General features: G+C 37.4%; 1 protein-coding gene across 10 annotated transcripts in view; it reads left to right on the top strand.

Annotated features, from left to right (window-relative positions):
* Positions 1 to 23,770, top strand: part of LOC106876343 (uncharacterized) — a 390,872-nt gene that overhangs the window by 289,764 nt on the left and 77,338 nt on the right. For all 10 annotated transcript variants that reach the window (XM_052968980.2, XM_052968976.2, XM_089353611.1 and 7 more), the window contains 3 exons: positions 13,336 to 13,506; positions 14,835 to 15,214; positions 21,088 to 23,088. In XM_052968980.2, the coding sequence (XP_052824940.1) occupies positions 13,336 to 13,506; positions 14,835 to 15,214; positions 21,088 to 23,088 (2,552 nt within the window). The remainder of the gene's footprint in view (positions 1 to 13,335; positions 13,507 to 14,834; positions 15,215 to 21,087; positions 23,089 to 23,770) is intronic.

The following is a 23,770-nucleotide window of genomic DNA, read 5'->3' as shown; positions in this document are numbered from 1 at the left end:
AGTTCAACATTAATTCATGATGAAGCACAAGGACAATTTGAAAGATTTAGAGGATTTTTAAGGTTGACGTTCTTCTCAGAGGAAATGACAATCCATATTATTTTGAAGCAAACCCATTCCCAATACACATTAAACCATTAGTCATAGTAAAACTGTGGGAACTAATTAACGAAGATCTTTTAGAGAAGTTCCTCCCAGTGGTATTAAATGGACCTCCCTTTTAGTAATAAATCGATGGGGTTATTCAGATACGGGGAGACTGTGAAGTAGATGTAAATGACAGAGTTTCAGATTTTTATCCAACTCTAAATGCCATGTATTGATTAATGCAATGCCCCCAACTGAAATGTATGATGTTTGGATGAATGTGGTGGTGGTGGGTTTTTTTTTCCTTCCCTCTATTTATGATATGTAAAAATGTAAAATTAGAAACTGCCTATGATAATATTTTATCAAGTGTATTACAATGAGTTTTAAATAATAGCTGGAGCATGTGTTCTGTTGTGGAAAGGCCATTTAAGTCATTGACAAATAAGTTAACAAGTGAAGGTTGTTTTCTGCATAACAAAAAATTGTTTCAATAACTTGTTCAAGAACATTAAAAGATATGCTTGACAATGTTCATTGTGGCCCAACATCATTAAGGGACTAGTTGAAATTGGAAATGTATTGGCCAGGGTTCTACAAATATGTGGAATGGTATGTTGGATGTCCAACAAAACTGGAATTACCTCACACAGTATAGACACAGCATAATAAAGAAATTAAAGCATGTGTGGATATGGATCATACTTTTGTCATAACACTTATTGATGCATACTGTTGGTGGTCAGAAGCAATAAAGTTAAGAATAAAGATGCAAAAGCAGATAAGAGCAGGTATTAAGAATGTTGTTTGCCAGAAATGGTGATCCAGAAACATTAATGCTTGACAATGCTTGTGATATAGAATAATGATAACGAGTTGTGTATACGGCTTGATAAGATTGGATATAAACTCATGTAAATGCCTCTGTATCAAGCAGTTAAATGGAGTTGCTGAAGAAAGGTTGCAAGTGTTAAAATAGGTTTCAATGCAGATTTATCGTCTATAGGTTCTATTAATGCATGTTTAAAGTAAATGTTTTGGACTTATCAGACAATCCCTTATAGTGCGGAAACCTTTTTACTCCATCTGCTTTGATGGGCAAACAAATATGATGACCAGTAACAATTTATTGTGACATTGCTGCTCTAGTTTTGTACCAGTGCCCAAGAAATAATAAACCATGAATCAGATTTATATCCCAGGCTGAGATTAATAATATGAGACTGAAGTGTGAACAGCATATACATACAAGTTCATACAGGGCAGGATAAACAATGGTACAAATATTGATAGTGAACTACAGGCTCGGTCCCCCAAGTTTTGAATGATATTTCAAACTGTTAATAAAGATTGTGATTTGACAACTGAATCAGGAACAAATGGTGAGATGTTGTTCTCAATTAGCAATAGGAATTAAATCAATTTTGCTTCTGTATGTAATGTTATTATGCTAATATCTGTAGTATTGCATGTATTTTATACACAAGCTGATTAAGATTATCTAAGTTGGTTTCCAGCTTGATGTTTGAGCTTGGCTATTCAGTTGAATAAAGCTTCTGAATATAAAGGATTGCATGCAACTACAGCTTTACTTTGATACATACAGTACAATACAGCAGAAACAACATAGATAGAATAAAGTGTCCTAGCCAGAGAGACAGTGAAATGTCTACACTGAATATTGAACACCCCACCCATCATCTTTGTTTTACCTTGTTCCATTTCACTAATATTGCCATTGATGATACATGATGGTTTACTGTCTTGACTATTTATCTGGTTCATTTAAAACCATGGCAAATTCTCTAGCCGCAAGGTACTAATGGCTCTGTCAGGGCTTATACTACCCTCTGACTAGTAGCTTTTCACAATGGTCAGATAAGACTGCAGTCTTCTGGAGATATTTTACTGTCCTTTTATATTAGTCATGTAATACAATGCTGTTGTCTGGCCCAATATAAGTTTATTTATTTACTCTCCTTTCACGTTAGCAAGATAATACAGCACTGACCAATGCAGAATAAATTTTCTATGATTTTTAAACTGTGGAGTGGCCAAATCAATAACATTGATTTGTTTCCAATTTTTAACCTCCACTTGACTTCTAACTACTGAGTTGAGTCACTCTCTCTCTCCTTAGAGAAGCAATATTGCTCACTTTGACCAGCCCTTACTAAGCCACATGTAAATCTCCTCTCAAAAAAAAAATATATTAAAGTGAATGGAAAGAATTGAAAGATGTTATATTATTCATAACAGTCCTTCCTTCCTTCCATCCCAGAATATCAACTTCCTGACCATATTTTGTCATGCCAAGATTAACTTACAGATGTAACCTGAATATCAACCAATTTCACTAGTCTTGGAGGTCTTGTGAAGCTTATGGGCACTGGTCCTACCATGACCACTACCTCACTAAACCATAAAATAACATAATTAAATGTAATATCACTTTATTTGGAATCAAACAATTAGTCAGTGCCTCATTCCATAAAAATATATGTGGCATGGTCATGATTGGAGCATCTTTGGTCACAAGTGTGGTCAGTGAGCTGAAGCTGATGGCATGGTTACTAGTGGTGGTTGCTGGTGATAAATTACTGCAATCATTAATTTTTTGCTCCTTTTTTGAAAATCTGCTGCATGCAGAAAAGTATTCAAAGTAATAGTGGCAATATTACTACAGATTGTTTTTCTTTGGTTTACTCTAGCGGATGGAGTTATATTTATGGCCCTTGCAGATCTTCCAGTATCAACAGTATTGATGCTGTTAATGTTCTTGTTCAAATTGACATCTTTGAGAGAAACATCTACAGGGCAGGGGAGTGGGGGAAAGAGAGCATTTCAATGAGTTGTCATTCTGGGGAGAAGAATTGGCTGGAGGGGTTAGTGTTGGGTCATAGGTTTTTACACAATACAAATGATGAGCAGAAGAGGGAGATGAGTGATTCAGGCATACTTGAATGGTGGTGGTGCTATGAAATGAGCCAACTTTGATGAATAGCAGTCGCAGTAATAATGATAGAAAGGGTAGGAAAAAAAGCAAGTAAATAGAACAATTATGGACCAGATGTTGGAATGTATCTGTGAGTGAATTCATACCAACCATGCAATCTAAAATGTCTAAATTACAGAATGCCACCTAGATTCGGGAGTAGTACATCATTGTGGCTTTCACTTGAGTTGAGTAAAGAGGTAGTAGTTATTGAGCACTGAAATATTTTCATACTCTAAAAAGAAAGACCAATCTTTGTAATGTAGTTTTCGTTATGTTGAAGGTCTGCCTTTACCAGAAGAAATCCACATTGACAGTGAAGCTTAGCATTTGTGAGATGATCCTGAAGATTCCAGTTACATGCTGCTCTTGTCAAGGGAGACGAGAGCATCAGTAATGTTCTCTTGACATGTGTAGTGAGTGTGTCTTAGTGCTGTTGAAAGAGACAAAATTGGCATGACCCCATAGAAGGATGTTTTCCAGAACTCTGTTCTTGTCGTCAGTGAGGGGGTTTTTTGAAGTGCCTGGGCTGTATGGGGATGACACAGGGTTGTGGAATTTTAGAGAGGAATGATGGGTGATATCTTCTGTCTAGGAGTGAATGCTGTCGGGCATGACAGCAAGTAAATCATCAGTGTACAACATGAAAAGTGTAAGGGACAAAACTGAACCTTGGGGTATACAAGAGTTGATAGGGTGTGAGTTAAATGGAGCCTAATCAACACAAGGCAGCATCAAATAGGAAACACTGATCCAAGAGGCAAGAGCTAGGCAGAGCACATCAGTGGGTTGGTTTATTAGGATATTTATTTGCACTCAAATCACATCACATTTTCTCACTCTCTATCTCTTTCTCTCTGTCTTCCCTTTCTCTCCAGGTCTTTGTCTATTTCTGTCTCCTCATTCTCTCTCTGACTCTCTCTGTTTCTCGTTCTCTCTCTCTGATTCCTTCATGCCATCTCACTCCCCATCTCTTTGTGTTTTCCCCACATCCACTCTTGAATAACTCCCTTCTCCTTTCTGAAATCACCAAAGTTGCACTACATGGTACTCAGCAAAGTTCTGTGCAGACAGCTATCACTGCAATATACACACCTTGCGTAACAAACAACAGTTGCTCGTTAGTAAGCTAATGAGCTGCTCTGCAATGGTACACATGTAACATCCTGTTTATTGATTGAACCTATTTTAATCAACATTTTTGTGTTTTATATCTAGTTGTTTGCCGTGTGTGTGTATCTTTGCATATTCATGAGTGTGTGTGTATATGTATTCATGTGTGTTTGTATAAATATACATCTGTATACACCCATACTCCAAAAGTAGGGGATTGTGGCCTAGTGGTTAGTGTGTTGGGCTCAGAATCATAAGGTCATGGGTTCAATTCCAGGACTAGGTGACACATTAAGTCCTTGTATAAGGAACTCTATTTTAATTTACTCCTTCCAGTCTGCTGGAAAATGTGTACCAGAGAGTTTCTTCCTTTCTTCCAGCTGCCACATCCTGGGTGTTTCACTGGGTCAAGGGATCAAGGGTTGAGCAGGTGCCTGAGTCTACCTACTTAAAATAGTTACTGAAAGCATGCTACATGCTACCTAGTCATTCTCACTAGTCATATGTGTGTGTGCGTGTGTGTCTAGTTTAGTGGTCATCTGCCCTTGGGCAAGTCCTGTGCATGTGAAACTTCTCTATACAGCCTGGGAGGGCCTGTACCCTCCTTTGTTAAGTTGATTACTAAAGCTTCAGATACCATGGCTAGACTTGGGATAAATACTGGAGTGGCTTCCCATTGTCTTTTCAAATCAGGTGGGATTTGAACTCAGAATGTAGAAAGTTGGAAGATATACTGTAAAGCATTTCTGCTGATGTGCCAATGGTTTTGCCACTCTTCCATCTGCAGAGCAACATGAAATGAAGTATTTTGCTCAAGAACACAATGTGCCACCCATTCCAGGAGTTGAACCCATAATCTATCAATCATGAGTGCAATACCCTAACCACCAGACCACGCACTTCCAATATATTTGTATACATCTATATCAATTATGTCATGAAATAGTCATTTTAGTCTTTTACCTGTTTCAATCATTTGACTGTGGCCATGCTGGAGCACCACCTTTAGTCAAGCAAATCGACCCTAGGACTTATTCTTTGTAAGCCTAGTACTTATTCGGTCTCTTTTGCTGAACCGCTAAGTTACGGGGATGTGAACACACCAGCATCGGTTGTTAAGTGATGTTGGAGGGGACAAACACAAACACACACCCACACATATATGTATACATATACATATATACAACGGGCGTCTTTCAGTTTCCGTCTACCAAATCCACTCACAAGGCTTTGGTCAGCCCGAGGCTATAGCAGAAGACACTTGCCCAAGGTGCCACGCAGTGGGACTGAACCCAGAACCATGTGGTTGGTAAGCAAGCTACTTACCACACAAGTCTTATAAAAGCAGGAAAGCTGTTGAATTTACTTTTCATTTCTTGAGATATCAACTACAATCTGGTCACACAATTGCAACCCAGTTACTGATACATTTCCAATTATAGGCCTCAACATTTTTTCTCTCTTTTTTTTTTCATCATTTATTCTTTTGTTTTTTCATGTTCAACTTATGGACATTAGTCATTTTTTAACTTCTTGTCATTGGTCATTGTTAGTCACTTCCAGATTCCATTCTTTTGCCTGTTTACAACTGCAGTTCTATATTTTAGAGATGAGGAATTCTGTACATTATTTACAATGGACGGATATGTGTCCTCATCTTGTTTGTTGTTACCACAACGTTTCGGCTGATTTACTCTCTAGCCTTCATCAGGTGTTCTCATAGAATTTCCTAAGGTATTTTTATGCTGATGTTATTAGCATTGTTATTATTTATTCAAGGCATTGCCTGGAATTGAACTTGCAATCTTGGTGTTAGTAGCCTGCGCTCTTAACCATTACACTATATATCCGTGGGCAATTATAGACTGAATTTTAGGGCCTAAATTTAAATTATAGAGTGAATTTTAGGGAAAAATTCTACCAGGACACCTGCTGAAGGCTGGAGAGTAAATCAGTCAAAACGTTGTGGTAACAACAGACAAGATAAGGACACATAGCCGTCCAATGTAAATAATGTACAACTGTGCATTTACCATTTGTCATCATTTCATTGCTTTTTCTTTTGAAGCCCTTTGTTGGCAACAAGTATTTCTGGAATGAAATATATTTTAAGCTGGCCTCTGTGAAAACAACAATAATAATTGTTAATCCACATTCCTCTATTGTGAGCATAGTGCTGGTTTCCTGGTTTCTCTGGGGTATATATTTTCCCCTAGACAGGACACCAATCTGTTACAGAAATACTCATTTTTACCAGCCAAGAGGATTGGGGCAACATGAAAAGATGTGTTTTTTAATCAAGAACATGACACATTGCCCGGTTCAAGAATCAAAACCATAATCTTATTATCATGAGTCAAACACTCTAACCACTAAGCCATGTACCCCCGCATAACAATAATAATAATACTTTCTAATTTAGATAAAAGTCCAGCAGTTTTTCAGGGAAGTGGGTGAGTTGATTACATTGCCCCTAGTGCTTGATGGTACCTTATTTTATTACCCCCAGAAGTGGGGAAAAGCAAAGTTGGCTTCAGTAGAATTTGAACTCAGAATATAAAAGTGCCTATAGAAATACCCAATAAACTTTGACCGATGCTCTAACAGTTCTGGACTTGAGTGAACCATTAATTGTCCACTAAATCTTTATCAACCTATATCAAGCCATGCCCTACTGTCTTATGAAAAGAGAGATCATGGTGGATTATATATTAAGTTTCTAAAAGACTGGACGGTCATTACTGGAATAACTTTCGACATATTTCTGCTTGCTCAGGGTTGATCTGAAGCTAAAGCAACAATAATAGTGTATATAAGCAACAGAGGCAGCATTAATATTGAGGGGTAATATTTATGCCCACTTAAAGGTGGATGTTCTGTTGGAACAAACTATACTGCAGTGGATACCATGAAAGAAGCTCTTGTATTGGCTTTTGGTGTAAAATGCACTCTCATTTATTCTGCTAGCAAGGAGATGAATTCCCACCATCTCCAGTGCAGAGACCTCCAGATCATGTGATTTCAACCATCCTTGGTTTTGTCAGTGGTGGACACTTGACTGCTAGAGATAGCAGCGACTCATCATAGTGACTATGTAAAATTTCTATTTAACTTTTTGCATTCCAGATGGCATAATTCATGATGACAAAAATAACAATTTATTATTAATTAGTGACATAACACCACCAAAAGTTTTTAATGTTGTGCAGAGCTGAGTTGAATAGTAAGGTGAATAGCTTAGGAATTACATTGGTCTAGCTGTTGAATTACAACATTGTAGCAGTAAAGAACTAGCTATCATCACAATTATCTTTCCACCTCTTACCTACCTTATTGCATCTACCAACCTTCAGCCTCACACTTATTACTTATTCCCAGTCCTTTATCCACAGAACACTGGTCCTCTAGAATTCCTGTTCCCCTTGTTCATGTCTTTTCTGCAAGTGTTGACCTGCAGCAATGCGATACTTTAAACGAAACAGCATCAAACTTACTAGTTTCAGAAGGCCTGCAAAGATCATTGGTGCTTCCCATTCTTCAAAATCCAGCAAGTGAAAATATAAAATCTCAGTTTGCAATTAGTACATCAGAAATTATATGCGACCATTTCCCTAAAGTTAAGGACAGATTATCAATAATAATAATAATACATAGGAACCCTCCAGAAAATAGCAATTTTTATCATTCAATATTGAGCTAGTTTACAGTTTGTTGGAAATCGTTATAAAAGTGTTCCTTTTGTTCATCTGTCAGCCCTGTTTGTGAGGCATATGCAGGTAAATATTACCTCTGTCTTCTCCATGTTTAGCCAAAGTTTAATTCCATTGCACCCTCTGACTACTTCAATTATTTCATCCCTTTCTCTACTAACAACATGCCTACATCAAACATCCACTGACCTCATTGCAGTTTACCCATGCAGAAGAATTCACACCTTTGTTCATATCACTCACAAGGAGGCTCCTTTCCATCTTGTCTCATGTACACAACACACATCTACTCTTGTTTGCTCCAATATCTCTGCAATCTCTCTTGAACCACTTTTTATTGTGCCAATGTAGACACAGATCTATATACACTATAGAAGAGATACATATGCACATAAAAATAAATGGATCATCCAAAGGATTAGTACTCAGCTGAACGTCATGCTCATTGAATTACCCTTTAAGTAATTGAGCATTCCACAGACACACCTGTTCTTAATATAATGAAATTCTGATACAGAATCAGGGTGATGAAGTGAGTGGTACACACACACATGCATATAGACACACATTTGCATGTACACTTAGCAATGAAGTACTATTTGAATTAATGAAAGCAGAGAGTCTTTGCTACAAAAATGAATGTTAAATGTGTATGTGTTTGTGTTTTTGTCCATGAATAATATAAGATCATCAACAGAGATGAAAATCTACATCCATAGTTACTACCTCCACCACTACCACCACCACCACCACCACTGCTGCTGCTACTACTACTACGTGTGTGTGTGTGTGTGTGTGTGTGTGTGTGTGTTTGGGTATGTGCATGTAAAAATACATTATAGACTTCATAGCTAACCATCGATCACATTTTTTAGTATATTTTAAAAAAATATTTCCCCACTTATAATAGTTATTTTCTAATAGTCTATTAAATCTTTTATAGGCAATCATATATGTGTGTTTGTTCATGTGTATGTGTGTGTGCCTCTCCCTCCCTCCCCCCTCTCTCTTCCTACACACACAACACGCATACACATATACATACATGTTCATCATCGTCTTCATTTTACATCCACTTTTCCATGCTAATGTAGTCCTGGATGAGGTCTCTGAGACAGTGTTTCACAGCCAGATGTCATTCCTAGGGACATGGTGTTCTTGTTCTTAAACTGACTAGCATGTGTACATACACACAAACACATACACAATATATATATATATATATATATATATATATATGCACACACACATGCATATACATATGTCTACATATATATATGTGTGTGTGTGTGTGTGTGTGTGTGTGTGTATGTACACATGCTAGTCGGTTTTAGAACAGGAACACCATGTCCCTAGGAACATATATATATATATATATATATATATATATATATATATATATGCCCACACATGCATATACACATGTCTACATATATTTACACATACACACACCTCTGTTTTTGAAGGCAGTTGATGATTCACTCCGTTGCTACTCAGATTCATATCATGTGCTTTCAATCGCTATATGAACATGAAAGACACACACACACACACACATACATGCATATATATATGTTTAGATACACACACATGCATGCACACACACATGACATGCATAAATATATATAACAATGGCTATAACTCAACAAAAACAGTATAGACATGTAACATGCTTTCACTATGTAATTATATCTCCATACTGATGCATATCTCTGTGGAAAATGCATACAGATGATGCATTTATCTGGATATATAAGTGTTGATATTCAGTGTTGTATGCATGCATGTGCTTGTACTTATTTTGTTTTTGAATAACCACACAACAAACATATTAGGGTACTCCAATAAATATTTAATAGTTACATCATCTCTTTAATCCATCCTTTTTAAAAATACCCAATATAATATTCTTAAAAGAAAGCTTCTAGCATCAAAATCTAACTTTGACCTTTCTCTCACCTGTGTTAAGTGACAAACTGAATTGTTATTATCTATCAACTGTCTTTTGTGAACGATAAAATAACTCAACTACCCTTGTATACAAAGAATCTTGATTAGTCAAAAGAAAGACTTAAATCAACACAAATTGTGACTTGGTTATGATACATTGCATACTTCTTTATTTACATACCTGACTAGATCATGAAAAATAACAGCTTCCTTTATCAAACCAGAAAAACTGTCTCCACCATCCATTTCTTTTAACACACACCCTACAAGCATATATATTTCTCCTGCCCTTTTCCATCCTCTACTTCCTACTCAACCATTTCTCTTTTCAGCCTGCACCACACCCAGTTCTCTTTCACATTGTTCCATCTATGAAAAGATCACATTGACAAAGACTGTATAAATCCAGAAAGACAAAATTCTACCACTGTCTGTCTGATGATGGATAAAAAGCAGAAACTTTGAAGTCACTACCAACCTTTTCCTTGTAAATACATAAGAAATGACAGCAATATCATTGCTTGTTGCTGAGTAATTTTCAGAGAGGCAGAACTCTGATACATATGTGTGCATACTCACTCTTTTTCTCAAAAACGTACATTAACACATGAAATATTTTGGAAGGACTTCTTTTCCTGTTTCTGCCAAACAAATATATTCATAAACCTTTGGTCAGCCTGAAGCTATACTAGAGAGTAATTTCCAAGGTGCTGCATAGTGGGACTAAACCATGTGGTTTGAAAGCAAACGTCTTGGCTATGCAGCCATTGTAAATATGTGAAATAAGATAGTCCTTTACTTGAGAAACAAGTAAAGGAAGGGCATCCAGCTGTAAAGCAATTCTTCAATAATATTTTTGCTTAACTCATAATCTATGATAGCATGAAAAACGTAAAATTGAACAAACACAGATCGTTATCTTCACTGTTTTAACATCCACTTTTCCTTGATACACACACACACACACACACACACACACACACACATGCATATGCATACTCAATTTTCCATGCTATATACATATATCTACAATTATCTATCTATCTACACACACACACACACACACACACATACATATGTGTATGTATTTATGTATGTTACATATATACATGTACACACACACACATACACACATGCACGTTTTCCCGTACTATATCCATACATACATGCATGCATATATATATATATATATATAAATACACACACACACACATGCACACACACTCTTATATCTAGTGAAAGATTCTATACATACACACACACACACACACGCATGTACCTACTCACTGTTCCATGCTATATACATGTATCTACAATTATCTATCTATCTACACACACATACACATACACATTTTCCCATACTACATACATGCATACATATATATATATATATATATATATATATATATATATATATATGCACACACACTTTTATATTTACTTACAGATTCTATACACACACACACCTACACACTCACTCAAACTTTCACATATACACACTTATCCATAGGCATGGAGTTTTTTTTCTTTTTTTTCTTCTTTTTAAGCTGATAACAGTAAAAAAAAAAAGGTTTGGCTGAACATTATATTCTATCTCTTAATAACAACGTTTTTTCCTCCTAGAAAGTTTCACTGTATTTCAAAGCAACAGTATTTGCAGCATCAACAACAACAACACAAAAAGATACACCTATGAATTTGATTCACAACACAATTAGCAGCTGAAACGTTGCAATATTGTGTTAGGTTGTTGACGTTGATGTTGCTGTTGTTACAGTGGTACTGTTGTTGTTGTTGTTGATCCTGTTTCGTGTTATACTGTAATTACCTTAGGTTATTATGCCTGAAGAAATACACACGCATATCCATATGTATGCATGCATGCACACACATGCACACACACACACACACACACACACACACACACATATTTCTTTCTTAGTAAGGATGTATATTTAATATATTTTCATATACTAGAAATATATATTTGTGTGTTTATTTATATATGTATGTGCACATGTGTGTGTTTTATGCATACATGTATGTATGTATGAGTGTATGTCTGTATTGGCAATATATACTATGCATATATAGATACAGACATATATGCACACACACACACACACACACACACACACACACACACACACACACACACACAAACAAACATACATATTTCTTTCTTAGCACAAATGTATATTTAATGTCCATATATACTAGAAATATGTGTGTGTGTGTGTATATATGTGTGTGTGTGTGTGTATATGTGTGTGTATATATGTGTGTTTCATATATATATGAGTGTATGTCTGTATTGTCAGCATATGCTATACAATCACACACACACACACATACATGCACAAACACACACACATATACACATACACGCACAATGATTTCCTTCTATCGTGACTCAGTTTCTTTCAGTCACACACACACACACAAGGTATGTCGCTACATTTCTTCAGGCTATATTGTGGAATTATGAATGATGGTGGAAAATGTTAAGTTTGTCACAGAATATGCTAAGTCCATGGATACACTTCAAACGCTGGTTGTTTTTTTTGTTTTTTTTTTTTGGTTAAGGCTAGTCCCATGACTGGACTTGTTGTGGTTAAGAAATCCTTTTTAATGGGGGCTACTACACATCATAAAGGGAGGTACTCAAAGTTTCTGTGGCACGAAAGCTGTTTTAGAGGCTAGAGTCAATTTCTGTAAGTTGTGATATTCAAGCTTTTGAGAGTTGGATGTGTTCCAAAAGGAACCATCACTAGTAAGGGCAAGTGGACAATATCTCTGATTTCTACTTAAGACATGTTGCAAGTTGCTTCACTTTCTGGAATTTTTCAGTCAGATGAAAATTTTAAGTCCTGTGGCTCTTAAATGTATGGCTTGATTTTATTAGCTTTGTTCCATGTTATTGGGATAGGGAACATTTCATTCTTTGGTTCTTGAGTTTGCAAAGGAATTGTGGTACAAAGGTGGAATTTTGGACATCTCCCTTATGTGTTTTAATGTACACTGTATGTATTTATATGAATAATACATAGTCTATTGACTAGTTTTTGCTTCTTGCTAGACCACTGGTAGCAAAAAGAATTTCTAAATATTTTTTGCTACTCTGAGATTTATTAATAATATATATATATATATATATATATATATATAAATTGAATTTTTCCCTGTAAGTTTTGGATTTATTCCCTAACATATACTATAATCATTTTGAGATCTCAGAAAATTTTTTCTGAATCTTCTGATTCTTTTAATGTGCTGTTTGCCTGGTATTAAAATGATATTAATTAATATCAAATCTTTTACCCTATTATTTTAATATATATATAATTCCTTGTGTATATGATGAATAATTTCTTGTGTTTTTTTCAGTCTGACTTTGCCATATACATGTTGATACACATATGCATGGATACATCTACACATACATGCACATTAACAGAATGATTCCTTGTGTCTTTTCAGTCCAACTTTGCCATGGGTCGACTTCCACATAATTGCAAAAAGGTTTACATGTTAGACTTTGGCCTGGCCCGCCAGTATACAACCTTAAATGGAGAAGTTCGACCACCACGTGCTGCCGCTGGCTTCCGGGGTACAGTACGCTATGCTTCAGTAAATGCACATAAGAATAAGGTAAGTCGATACATTTTACTGCACAAGACAAATGCTTGTGTGTGTGTGTGTTGGATGCCATACTGTGAGGTGATAAAGCTCTCCAGGTTTGAAGTCTTCTTGTCATCAGCCTGGAGAAATCATACGAGGAAAGAAGTCTTCTTCCCACTACTGCAGTCTCCACGACCACCACCATTGTTGTCAGACAATCACATCAAGATATCAAAGCTATGAAATAATGCATGATTAATTTTTTAAAATGAGAATAAATAAGCTTTACATTTGATATAGAAATCTGAATGCTAAAGGGTTAAAGAAGCTAGAAAAGTTTTCAAGGAAATTTGAGAAGGTGCAGGAGTGGCTGTGTGGTAAGTAGCTTGCTTACCAACCACATGATTCCGGGTTCAGTCCCACTGCGTGGCACCTTGGCCAAGTGTCTTCTACTATAGCCTCGGGCTGACCAAAGCCTTGTGAGTGGATTTGGTAGACGGAAACTGAAAGAAGCCCGTCGTATATATGTATATATGTCTGTGTTTGTCCCCCCAACATCGCTTGACAACTGTTGGTGGTGTGTTTACGTCCCCGTAATTTAGCAGTTTGGCAAAAGAAACCAAATAAGTACTAGGCTTACAAAGAATAAGTCCTGGGGTTGATTTGCTCAACTAAAGGCCGTGCTCCAGCATGGCTGCAGTCAAATGACTGAAACAAGTAAAAGAGTAAGTACATTAAATAGGTTTAGTTTTTGCACCAAAAGTTCTTACCATGATTCATGTCTCCAATTAAAAGACTTCAGGATGCCTTTCAAAGGGAGATTTAGCTGCTATGTTATGCATGTAGGTCAAGCAATGACATCAAAGCTTTTATTCATAGCAGATGTGGTATTTTGAGTATCTTGAGTGATCCTGTAACAGGCACTCCCCTCATAGCAAGCAGGTCAAGTGATTATGTAGAAATTTCTTTACTGCTTACCACAAAACTGACATTTTTTTGGTCAGGTTGCTCCATAGTTAAATGATTAACCATTTTTGATAAAAAGGAAAAAGAAAAAAAAAATCACCTACAACTTCCCCTATTTCTGTGATACAAACTTCTTATTTTAAAATTAAAACATTCCATCAAAATTTCATGTTATGTTCCAAACGCCAGCTTAATAATGTGCGAGTTATTTCATTAAATTCTTCATCATTTTCAAAATTAATTCAAGCTAAGACAGAAATATGGTTGAAGGAAAAGGGTTAAATCCTTTCCTTGAATAAAGACATTGTTAGTTTTTTTGTTGTTGACCATTGAAATTTTTGCCTTTTTTTGTTTACTTATTTATGATGATGATTTATTTTATATTTTTGTAGGAAATGGGTCGACATGATGACCTGTGGTCATTATTTTACATGCTGGTGGAATTCATGGTTGGGCAGCTGCCGTGGAGAAAAACCAAAGACAAGGAGCAGGTGGGAACCATGAAGGAAAAATATGACCATACGCTTCTCTTGAAAAATATGCCATCTGAATTCCGCACGTTTCTTGACCACGTCAGTGAGCTGGACTATTACGACAAGCCAGACTACAGCTTGTTACACAACCTCTTCGATCAGTGCATCCGGAGAAAGTCGATTCGAGAGAGCGACCCTTACGACTGGGAGAAGCTGTCCGGCGACGGATCCCTCGCCACTACTACCACAACGACATCACCCCCAGTCGCTATCAAACAGACCCCTGGAGCAATACCTGCGTGAGTAGGGGATAAAGGGAGAAATAGAGCGAGTGAGAGAGAGAGAGAAGGGAGTGGACATTCATAGCTTCCAATCATGTATGGCTGAGTATGACGAAGTGGAAGGGTCTTACCAGTGATTGTTAGGTCAGAAGATTACAAGTCTTAGTCAATGATTGTGCAGTAAAGAAGTTCTCCTTACAATCAAATGATTCCTGGTTTGAGCCCATTGTATGACACTTTGATTTAGTGTCTCTTAGTGTAGTTTGCATTGACCAATACCTTGAGAGTGAAATTTGGTAGTATTTGAAGTAGCTCACCAAATACACCAACACACATACACATAAATGTATTAGCACCCTTATCACAAGTAGGTCATGCAATTAAGAAGAAATTTCATTGATTACCATAAAGCTGACATGCTTTGGTTTGTTCAGTCCATTATTATGTGATTAAACTCCTTGATAACAATTCAAAATATATAATGTGTATATTGGCAAAATATCTACACACTGTTAAGAAAATTGGTGATAAACCATTTCATCAAACAAAAGTACTTTGTGGTGATTAATCTGCCTGAGTTGTACAGACAGTCCCTTGTCTGTATCATTATTAAAAAACAAAAAGCAATGAACAATGTAATTGGTCGGTTGAAAAACTACAGCCATATACATTATCGTGTTCATTAAAATGTGATGTAAAATAATAAGTAACTCTGTTCTATTCTGTAGTGATGGTCTTTATCTGATAAAGTAGTTTAAGTATTTGAACATTAAGTTCAGCTGCTAATATTACTGGTTGCACATTCGTTGCTTTGTTTAGTATTGGAGCCTTGTCACTGCAATGGCTCTTATCTATGGCTCAGGGCTTTGTATGAACTCCTCCACCGTATTACTGGTATTTGTTATCAGTTGTCATCACCCGGCACTTTTGTACTATGGTGTGGTCTGAGAAAGACACTCAACGTTCCCCTTCTTCAGTTACCTGGTAGCAATTGTAAAGCTGGTATTCAAAGACAGACATAAGGAGAGAGAGAGAGAGAGAGAGAGAGAGAAAATATTTAAAAATACAGAGAGAGAGAGAGAGAGAGAGAGATAGAAGAGAGAATTGGATGCTTGGTGCTTTTCAAATTAGCATGGTGGTGCAAAAACCCAAAATCAAACCTTTATATTGTACATGAGAGAATATATATACAGGGTGTCCCCTGAAAATGATTACACATTGAGTGATTATAAAATCAGTGTTTATTAAAATACATTTCATTTTCAAGATTTAATAGAATCTACAGACACAATTTAATTTTTTTTTAATGAATGCTTGTTTTCAAACTGATGGCTATTCTGGACCAGTTACTACTGATAATCTGAAGCAATGGAACCACAAGCACCTAGAAACACTTTGTTCAGTATTTCTGCATGTTCTTGATCAATGGCTGCCTTCAATTTGTCAATTGTTGTCTTTTTGATACCATAAAATTTATTGTATAAGAATCTAGTGATGTGAGTTCTGGTGAATTGGGGGGTTTTCTATTGAACATCTTTACCCAGTCCACTTGTTTGGGAAAATCTCATCAAGGTAGGTTCTTACTATGGGTTGTCTGGAGGTGCCTTATCTTGCTGGAAATAAGACTCTGCATCTTCAAAGTCCTTTTGAATGCTTGGCTTGACACATTGTCGCAGCAAGTTCAAGTAAACAGGGCCATTCACAGTACTGTCAAAAAAGAGCAGGACAATTATTCATTTTGCACCATAGTGTTACTCCTGGCAAATCAATATGATGTCTTCCAAAATAAACATATTCTCAGGTCCCTTGTGGGTGTAATTGTGGAAGTAAATTGAGCCATTTGACTTAAATGTAGCTTCATTACTCGAATCTTTGTTGTAAACAATGCATTTTCTATGCATCTTCCCAAGTACCACTTGCAAAACTCCACACCTTTTGTCTGGATAATCTTCATTGAGATCATGGACAATTCTTGGAATGTAACTTTTCAATCACAGTACAGGGTAATCCGAAAGTATTGTTACCCTCCTTACATATTGTTTATTATTATCATAAGAAATTTTTCGAGCGAGACCGTTGCCAGTGCCACTGGACTGGCTCTTGTGCGGGGCCGTTGTAGGATTTTCGAGCAAGATCGTTGCTGGTTCCCCTGGACTGGCTCATGTGCAGGCGACACATGAAATCTTTTAAGTGAGATCGTTGCCAGTGCCCCTGGACTGGCTCTTGTGCTGGTGACACAAGAAATTTTTCGAGTGAGACCGTTGCCAGTGCCCCTGGACTGGCTCTTGTGCGGGGCTGTTGTAGGATTTTCGAGCGAGATCATTGCTGGCTCCCCTGGGCTGGCTCATGTGCGGGTGACACACAAAATCTTTTTTTTTTTTTTTTTTTGTGCGGGTGGCACATGAAATGCACCATTTTGAGCGTGGCCGTTGCCAGTACTGCCTCACTGGCCTTTGTTCGGGTGACACGTAAAAGCACCCACTACACTCTCTGAGTGGTTGGCGTTAGGAAGGGCATCCAACTGTGGAAACTCTGCCAAATCAGATTGGAGCCTGGTGTAGCCATCTGGTTTCACCAGTCCTCAGTCAAATCGTCCAACCCATGCTAGCATGGAAAGCGGACGTTAAACGACGACGACGACAATTGTTATCATTATTTTTGTCTTAGCACCTCCCCCCCCACACACACACACACATGTAATACTTTGGGCTGCCATATCGAGTAAGCACCTGATAGGACCCTATTTCTTTGATGACACTGTGAACCAACACTATAACTTGGCCATGTTTAGAGAGTGGTTTTATTCCACAGCTCCAGAGGTTAAATGTTGACCTGAATGATTGTTGGTTTCAGCAAGACGGTGCCTCACCCCACTATGCTATCACTGTCCGCGAATACCTAAATGAAGTTTTTTCGGAATAGATGGATAGGGCGAGGATCGCAACAACCACCAGGCACCTGTCGATTGGCCTCCCAGAAGTCCAGACCCCATGTCTTGCAATAACGCTCTGTGAGGTATTATCAAGGTGAGAGTTTCATATGAATGATACCAGAATGCCCATCAGTTGATGGACACTGTTTGGAGAGCCTTTGCAACAATCACCAAAGCACAGCTTTGAAAAATATCACACAGGTCATGGCACTGCATCATTTTGTGCCATGAAAATGAAGGTGTTCATACAGACTAAATCCAATACATGCTTTGGATTACTTGTTCTTCTATTGTTCTCATTGCTTTTTGGTAGGAGGTAACAAGACTTTTGGGTGCCACCCTGTACTTCAAAATGCTTGATTTTGAGATTCCTCTCATGAATTGCTTGTTGCACAGATTATCTTCAACTTTATCAATACATTTCTAGTACTCATTCTTGCTTTGTGGGACTCATTTTCTGGAATACCTCTTGTGGACATTTTTAATAGTTCTGTCATCTTCAGACTTATCTCTAATTCAAATGATAAGTCATACAGGTGGATTTCTTTGGTACTCTGTATTTTCAAACTTCCAGTATTTTCAAATTTCCTTTGTTCAAAGCTTATCCCAACTCCCTTCATTATTCCTAATAGATTTTAAGCGTTTAAAAAGACTTGAAAATTTAGTGAGTTATCAACTGTTAAAGTATGTATACATTTTTGGGACAGCCTGTATGTATATTATATTCTCAGCACAGTTTAATTTTGTTTGTTTTTTGGTTTCCTTTTCACCAGTAGAGGTGGAGGGAAGACAGTTGTGATTTTAAAAGATATTTCTTTATTTTGTACGTTTGTATATTTGTATAAGCAATACAATTGATTTAACATGAGGACAATCATTGTAATCCTTAACAACACATTTGTAAAATAGGGGATGGAGCCCTTTTGTTAATCAGTACAATCTGAGACATGAGGAGTTATGTAGTTTGCAACTGTTACACACAACAAGTGCTTGCTGTAATTTTAATGTTTGAACTTACAATCACAAGGTCAGTAATCAATAGCACAACCAGATGAACTTCACAGTTACATAGACGGACAAACACACTGCCTGGTTCCATGCTAAGATCTGGTCCTTGTGTATTTTAGCAGAGTTCAATCTGACAAACATTTTGACAAATACTTACGACATCCTTTACTGTTCATGTTTTTCCATTTTTGGCAGACATTATTAGAATTAAGTAGATAGTATCCATAAAGAACTGCACAAAATGCCTTGTGGTGTTATGTTCTAAGTTCCATTGACACCATCTTTGACTTTTGCTTTTCGGGGCTTGATAAATTATGTACCGGTCAAGTACACCATTGAGACTATGTAAGAAATTTATATAATAATAATAATAATAATGATAATTTCTATTATAGGCACAAGGTTGGCAATTTGAGGGAGGGGTATAGTCAATTACATCAACCCCAGTTCTCAACTGGTACTTATTCTATTGACCCTGAAAGGATGAAAGGCAAAGTCAGCCTTGGCAGAATTTGAACTCAGAACTTGAAGACGTATGAAATGCTGCTAAGCATTTTGCTCGGCATGCTAACGATTCTGCCAGCTTGCCATCTTAATAATGATGATAATAATAATAATAATAATAATAATAATAATGATAATGATAATGATTTCAAATTTTTGCCACAAGGGCAGCTTGGGGGATGGGCATTTAGTCAATTACATCAACCCCTGTGCATAACTGGTACTCATTTAATTAACCCTGAAAGAAGGAAAGGCAAAGTTGATTTTAGCAGAATTTGAACAAGCATCTTGCCTGGCATGCTAAGGATTTGGCCAGCTTGTATTTTTTTCTTCTTCTTCTTCTTCTTCTTCTTATTCCTCTTCTTCTTCTTCTCCTCCTCATCCTCCTTTTTCTTCTCCTCCTCCTCCTCCTCCTCCTCCTCCTCTTTCCTATTATTATTCTAAGATCAAGTCCTATCAAGGTCAGTCTTGCCTTTCATCCTCGATAGAATAATATATCACTTAAGTACTGTGCTCCTTGTAATCAACTAATCCTGTTCCCCAAAATTGCTGGATTTTTGCTAGATTAAAAACAATTGTTATTCTGTAAGGTGGTGAGCTGGAAGAATTGTCAGAGTATTGAATAAAATACCTGGCAATACGAGGGTTTGCTGAAAAGTTCCTAGCTGTAAGGATATCACAAATAGCCTGGCTGGGAGCCCAACCTTCTGAGTTTTCTTTTTACAAGGCTTAGAAAAACTGAAGCACCACTTCAACGAGTGTGTGAATCTGAGAGGAGAATATGTTGATGAATAAAATCATAATTAACTGATCCTCCTGTAAATTCTTTTATCCAAAGCATCTTTTCAGCATCCCCTTGTATATATTCCACTCTGAATTCAAGTCCTGCTTCAGTCAATTTTGCCTTTCATCCCTCCTGAATCGATAAAACACATTAGGGCCAACGGTATCATCTGACCTCCTTGCCCTCAAAACTGCTAGTCTTGTGCCAAAATCAGGAAACATCATTGTAATTATTACTACTACTTGCAATGCACATAGGTTTCTGAAATATGTTGTGTATTTTATGGTGTTGTGTTGCCAGTTCAATACCCAGCCTGATTTTTTCTTGAAGGAAGCAGTTTATTTTTTTCCTAACAGTTTTAGCTAATGAAACACTCAGCAGTATCACAGTTCTACTGCTGCTGCCAGCTATGAATTACACCATTATTTAGGCACTTAGCTCTATTTTTACAGCTAAACGGAATAGAGCAGGTTGTTGAGTGTTAGATGTCTTGGCCATAGATTGTAGTGAGACTCAATCTAATCAACTTTGCAATGATTGTCCTCTTCCATATTGACTCGTTTACTTTGTTGTTATGTAATTGACAATTACTTTGTTATTGCTTAATTGAGTAACAAATGCATTAATTATTTTCTTTTCTTTTCTTTTTACAAATTATTGCAGCCACCTTCATGGACCACATACTCCAGGTCATGGTGCCACAGACGTGATGGATGAAAACTTCAGCTATAACCAAGAAGAGGACCATGCTGACACGAAGAAAGGAAACATCGATTTGATTATTGACAACCACATGTACAAGAGTGAGATGGATAATCGACTTCGTGAAGAACAGAAAGAAAGAATGTGCCAGAAGAAACAGTTGGAGCAACTCGAGAAGGATGAATGGAAGTGCCGATCTGAGCAAGGAAGCAAAGAGATGATTGTGGACAAGGCCGAGATTCTGAAAGCTGACAAGGCTCAGCTGTCTATTGCTGGGGGTCAAAAGTCTTCGTCTGACCTTGCTGTTCTCGACAATCAGCTGCGCCATATTCTCAAGCCAACACCCGACGATCCCGGCTGCAGTAAATGCGATTGCGTCAAGAGCACATCAGAGAAGAAGGAACTGGGCGAGGACAAGGATGTGCAGGCTGTTGAGGAGGATCGGGGCAGCAAAGGTGCAGTGAGCAGCAAAGGTACGAAAGAAAGTGGCGAGGAAAAGAACGGCGAGACTCTCATAAAATTATCCCATAGTCCAAAATCTCATGGTGCTATTGAACCAAAAGTAACATCAGGTACCAAGACCCCTGTCGAGAGTCCCGAGAAAGACAATACTCAAAATCACTTCGAGAAGAACTCAAAAGCGGAGCACATGTGCAACATAACTGAGCATACAAACCCAGTCAACCCACACCAGATTCTCACAGTTAGTGGAGCACCAACTCAGGGAGATGACAAAACTCAAACCCATATGGATGCTACAAACGCATTCAATGATGAATTTGCCACAAAGGCTGCCCCTTATACCGTAATAAGTCACTGGATTGGAATATCTGCATTTGGTTCAAGCTCCGAAGATGAACACGACCACGATCACGACAGCGAACATGGTAATGACACCCGAGGACCAAGTGTTGATAGTAAATTAGTGAAAGTGCGTGATAAAGTAAAATATTCCCACCAGAACACGCTAGCGGATGAAGTATCCATCCGGCCAGACAGTGCAAATCGGAACTCGATGACATTATTGGATGATGGCAAAGACGCGTTCAACATTTTAGCCTGCTCAGACGAAGCTGTTGACACCAATGCAGTAGATGCATCGGCTGCTGTGAAAAATAAAGATGTGAATGCAATTAACTGGGAGGAATCAAAATTTTCTTTTCCAGAGGACTCTTCAGAGCACGCACTTCGAAGTATTCCCCGATCGTTTACCATTCCTGATGGAAATGTCCAATTTACTCCATCAAGCCCTAGTAAAATGCCTGAAAAACTTGTGAAAGATATTGGGAATTTGATAGGGTCACCACTAAAGCATCCGTTCAGCGCAACAAGGCGCTTTTTAAAGGTTCGCAGCAGTCTATCCGATAAGAAAACTGGTTCACAATCAAAGGGGGGTGTACTTGGGAAGCCCCCCTTAGCACAACTTACTGTTAAGTCTAGCCCCAAGCACCACAAACGAGGAGATAGTGATGTCGGTTTAAGTGACCACTCAGACTGTGCTGTGTCAAGATTTTTACTAAGTCTAACGAAAGATGACAAAGCTCTGGATAATATTAGTGTCAGTTCTCTAGGGTCCAGGCCAGATCTAGCTCTCGATCCCGACGGGAATTATGTTTTGTCACCTGGGGAAGCCAGCGTAACTCTTACTTCACAGCAGGGTCCCTTTAGGAACAACGAGGATTACGCTTCTTTGGCCGATCCTCATAGTGGCTATACAGAGGACATGTGTAGCAGGAAACATTTCCGAATAGGTGGTAGTAGGCAACGCTCTACATCAGAATCACGAATTAGTAGATCTCGGACTAAAAACAGTCAAAAATTAGCAATGACCAGTTCGTATGAACAAGCTGTTGATTGTTCTGGTAGCAATGCCTTAAAACCTCTGGCTTCTTCTGAACAAGGAACAAGCTTCAGTCCTAAGCCTCCAGGCCATGCGCCACGGAAACCCATTGTTTCAGCAAGGTAAGCTTGAGTATGATAATAATAATAATATTAATTTTTGTAATAGATTCATTATTTTGTTGTGAATACATTGTATGTGAGTTTGACACTTTTTTTTTTTGGTCATTTTACATTTTGCTATTCTTTCTTTCTATGTCTTCTTTTTATGTATTATATGTACATGTATGTATACATTGGTACATATATGTATACATACATACATGACATATATACATGCTATGTGTGTGTGTGCATAGACACACCCATATGAGATCCATGAGCATAATTGCTAAGCCCACAGTAGCGACAGAGTGTAAGCTCTGTGCTACAATAAATAATTACACCTCACTTCTGTTCTGAGTACTTTCCCCCGTGTTTTTAAATTCAAATGCACACACATGCACAAATGTATATGCACACATACACACACACATATGTATATACATACATGCAAGTATAAATATACATACATACATAATATATATATATATATTATATTATATTATATTATATTATATTATATGCACCAATGGAAGGAAAGGGAACTCAATTTATTAGGTAGATTTATATTTAGTGCAAAATATTACTGAATTCATTCCATCATTACTTTGCATCTCCCACTGCTGAATATGTGAGGTTCATGACTGATCTTTCTGATAAATTTGGAGGATTATAAAAGACAATGGGTGTTATTGGATGCTCT

This window comes from Octopus bimaculoides, chromosome 6, assembly GCF_046866305.1.
Source record: "Octopus bimaculoides isolate indiv1 chromosome 6, ASM4686630v1, whole genome shotgun sequence".
NCBI lineage: Eukaryota > Metazoa > Mollusca > Cephalopoda > Octopoda > Octopodidae > Octopus > Octopus bimaculoides.
Note: the sequence above shows the minus strand (reverse complement) of the source record. Positions and strands in the feature narration are given on the sequence as shown.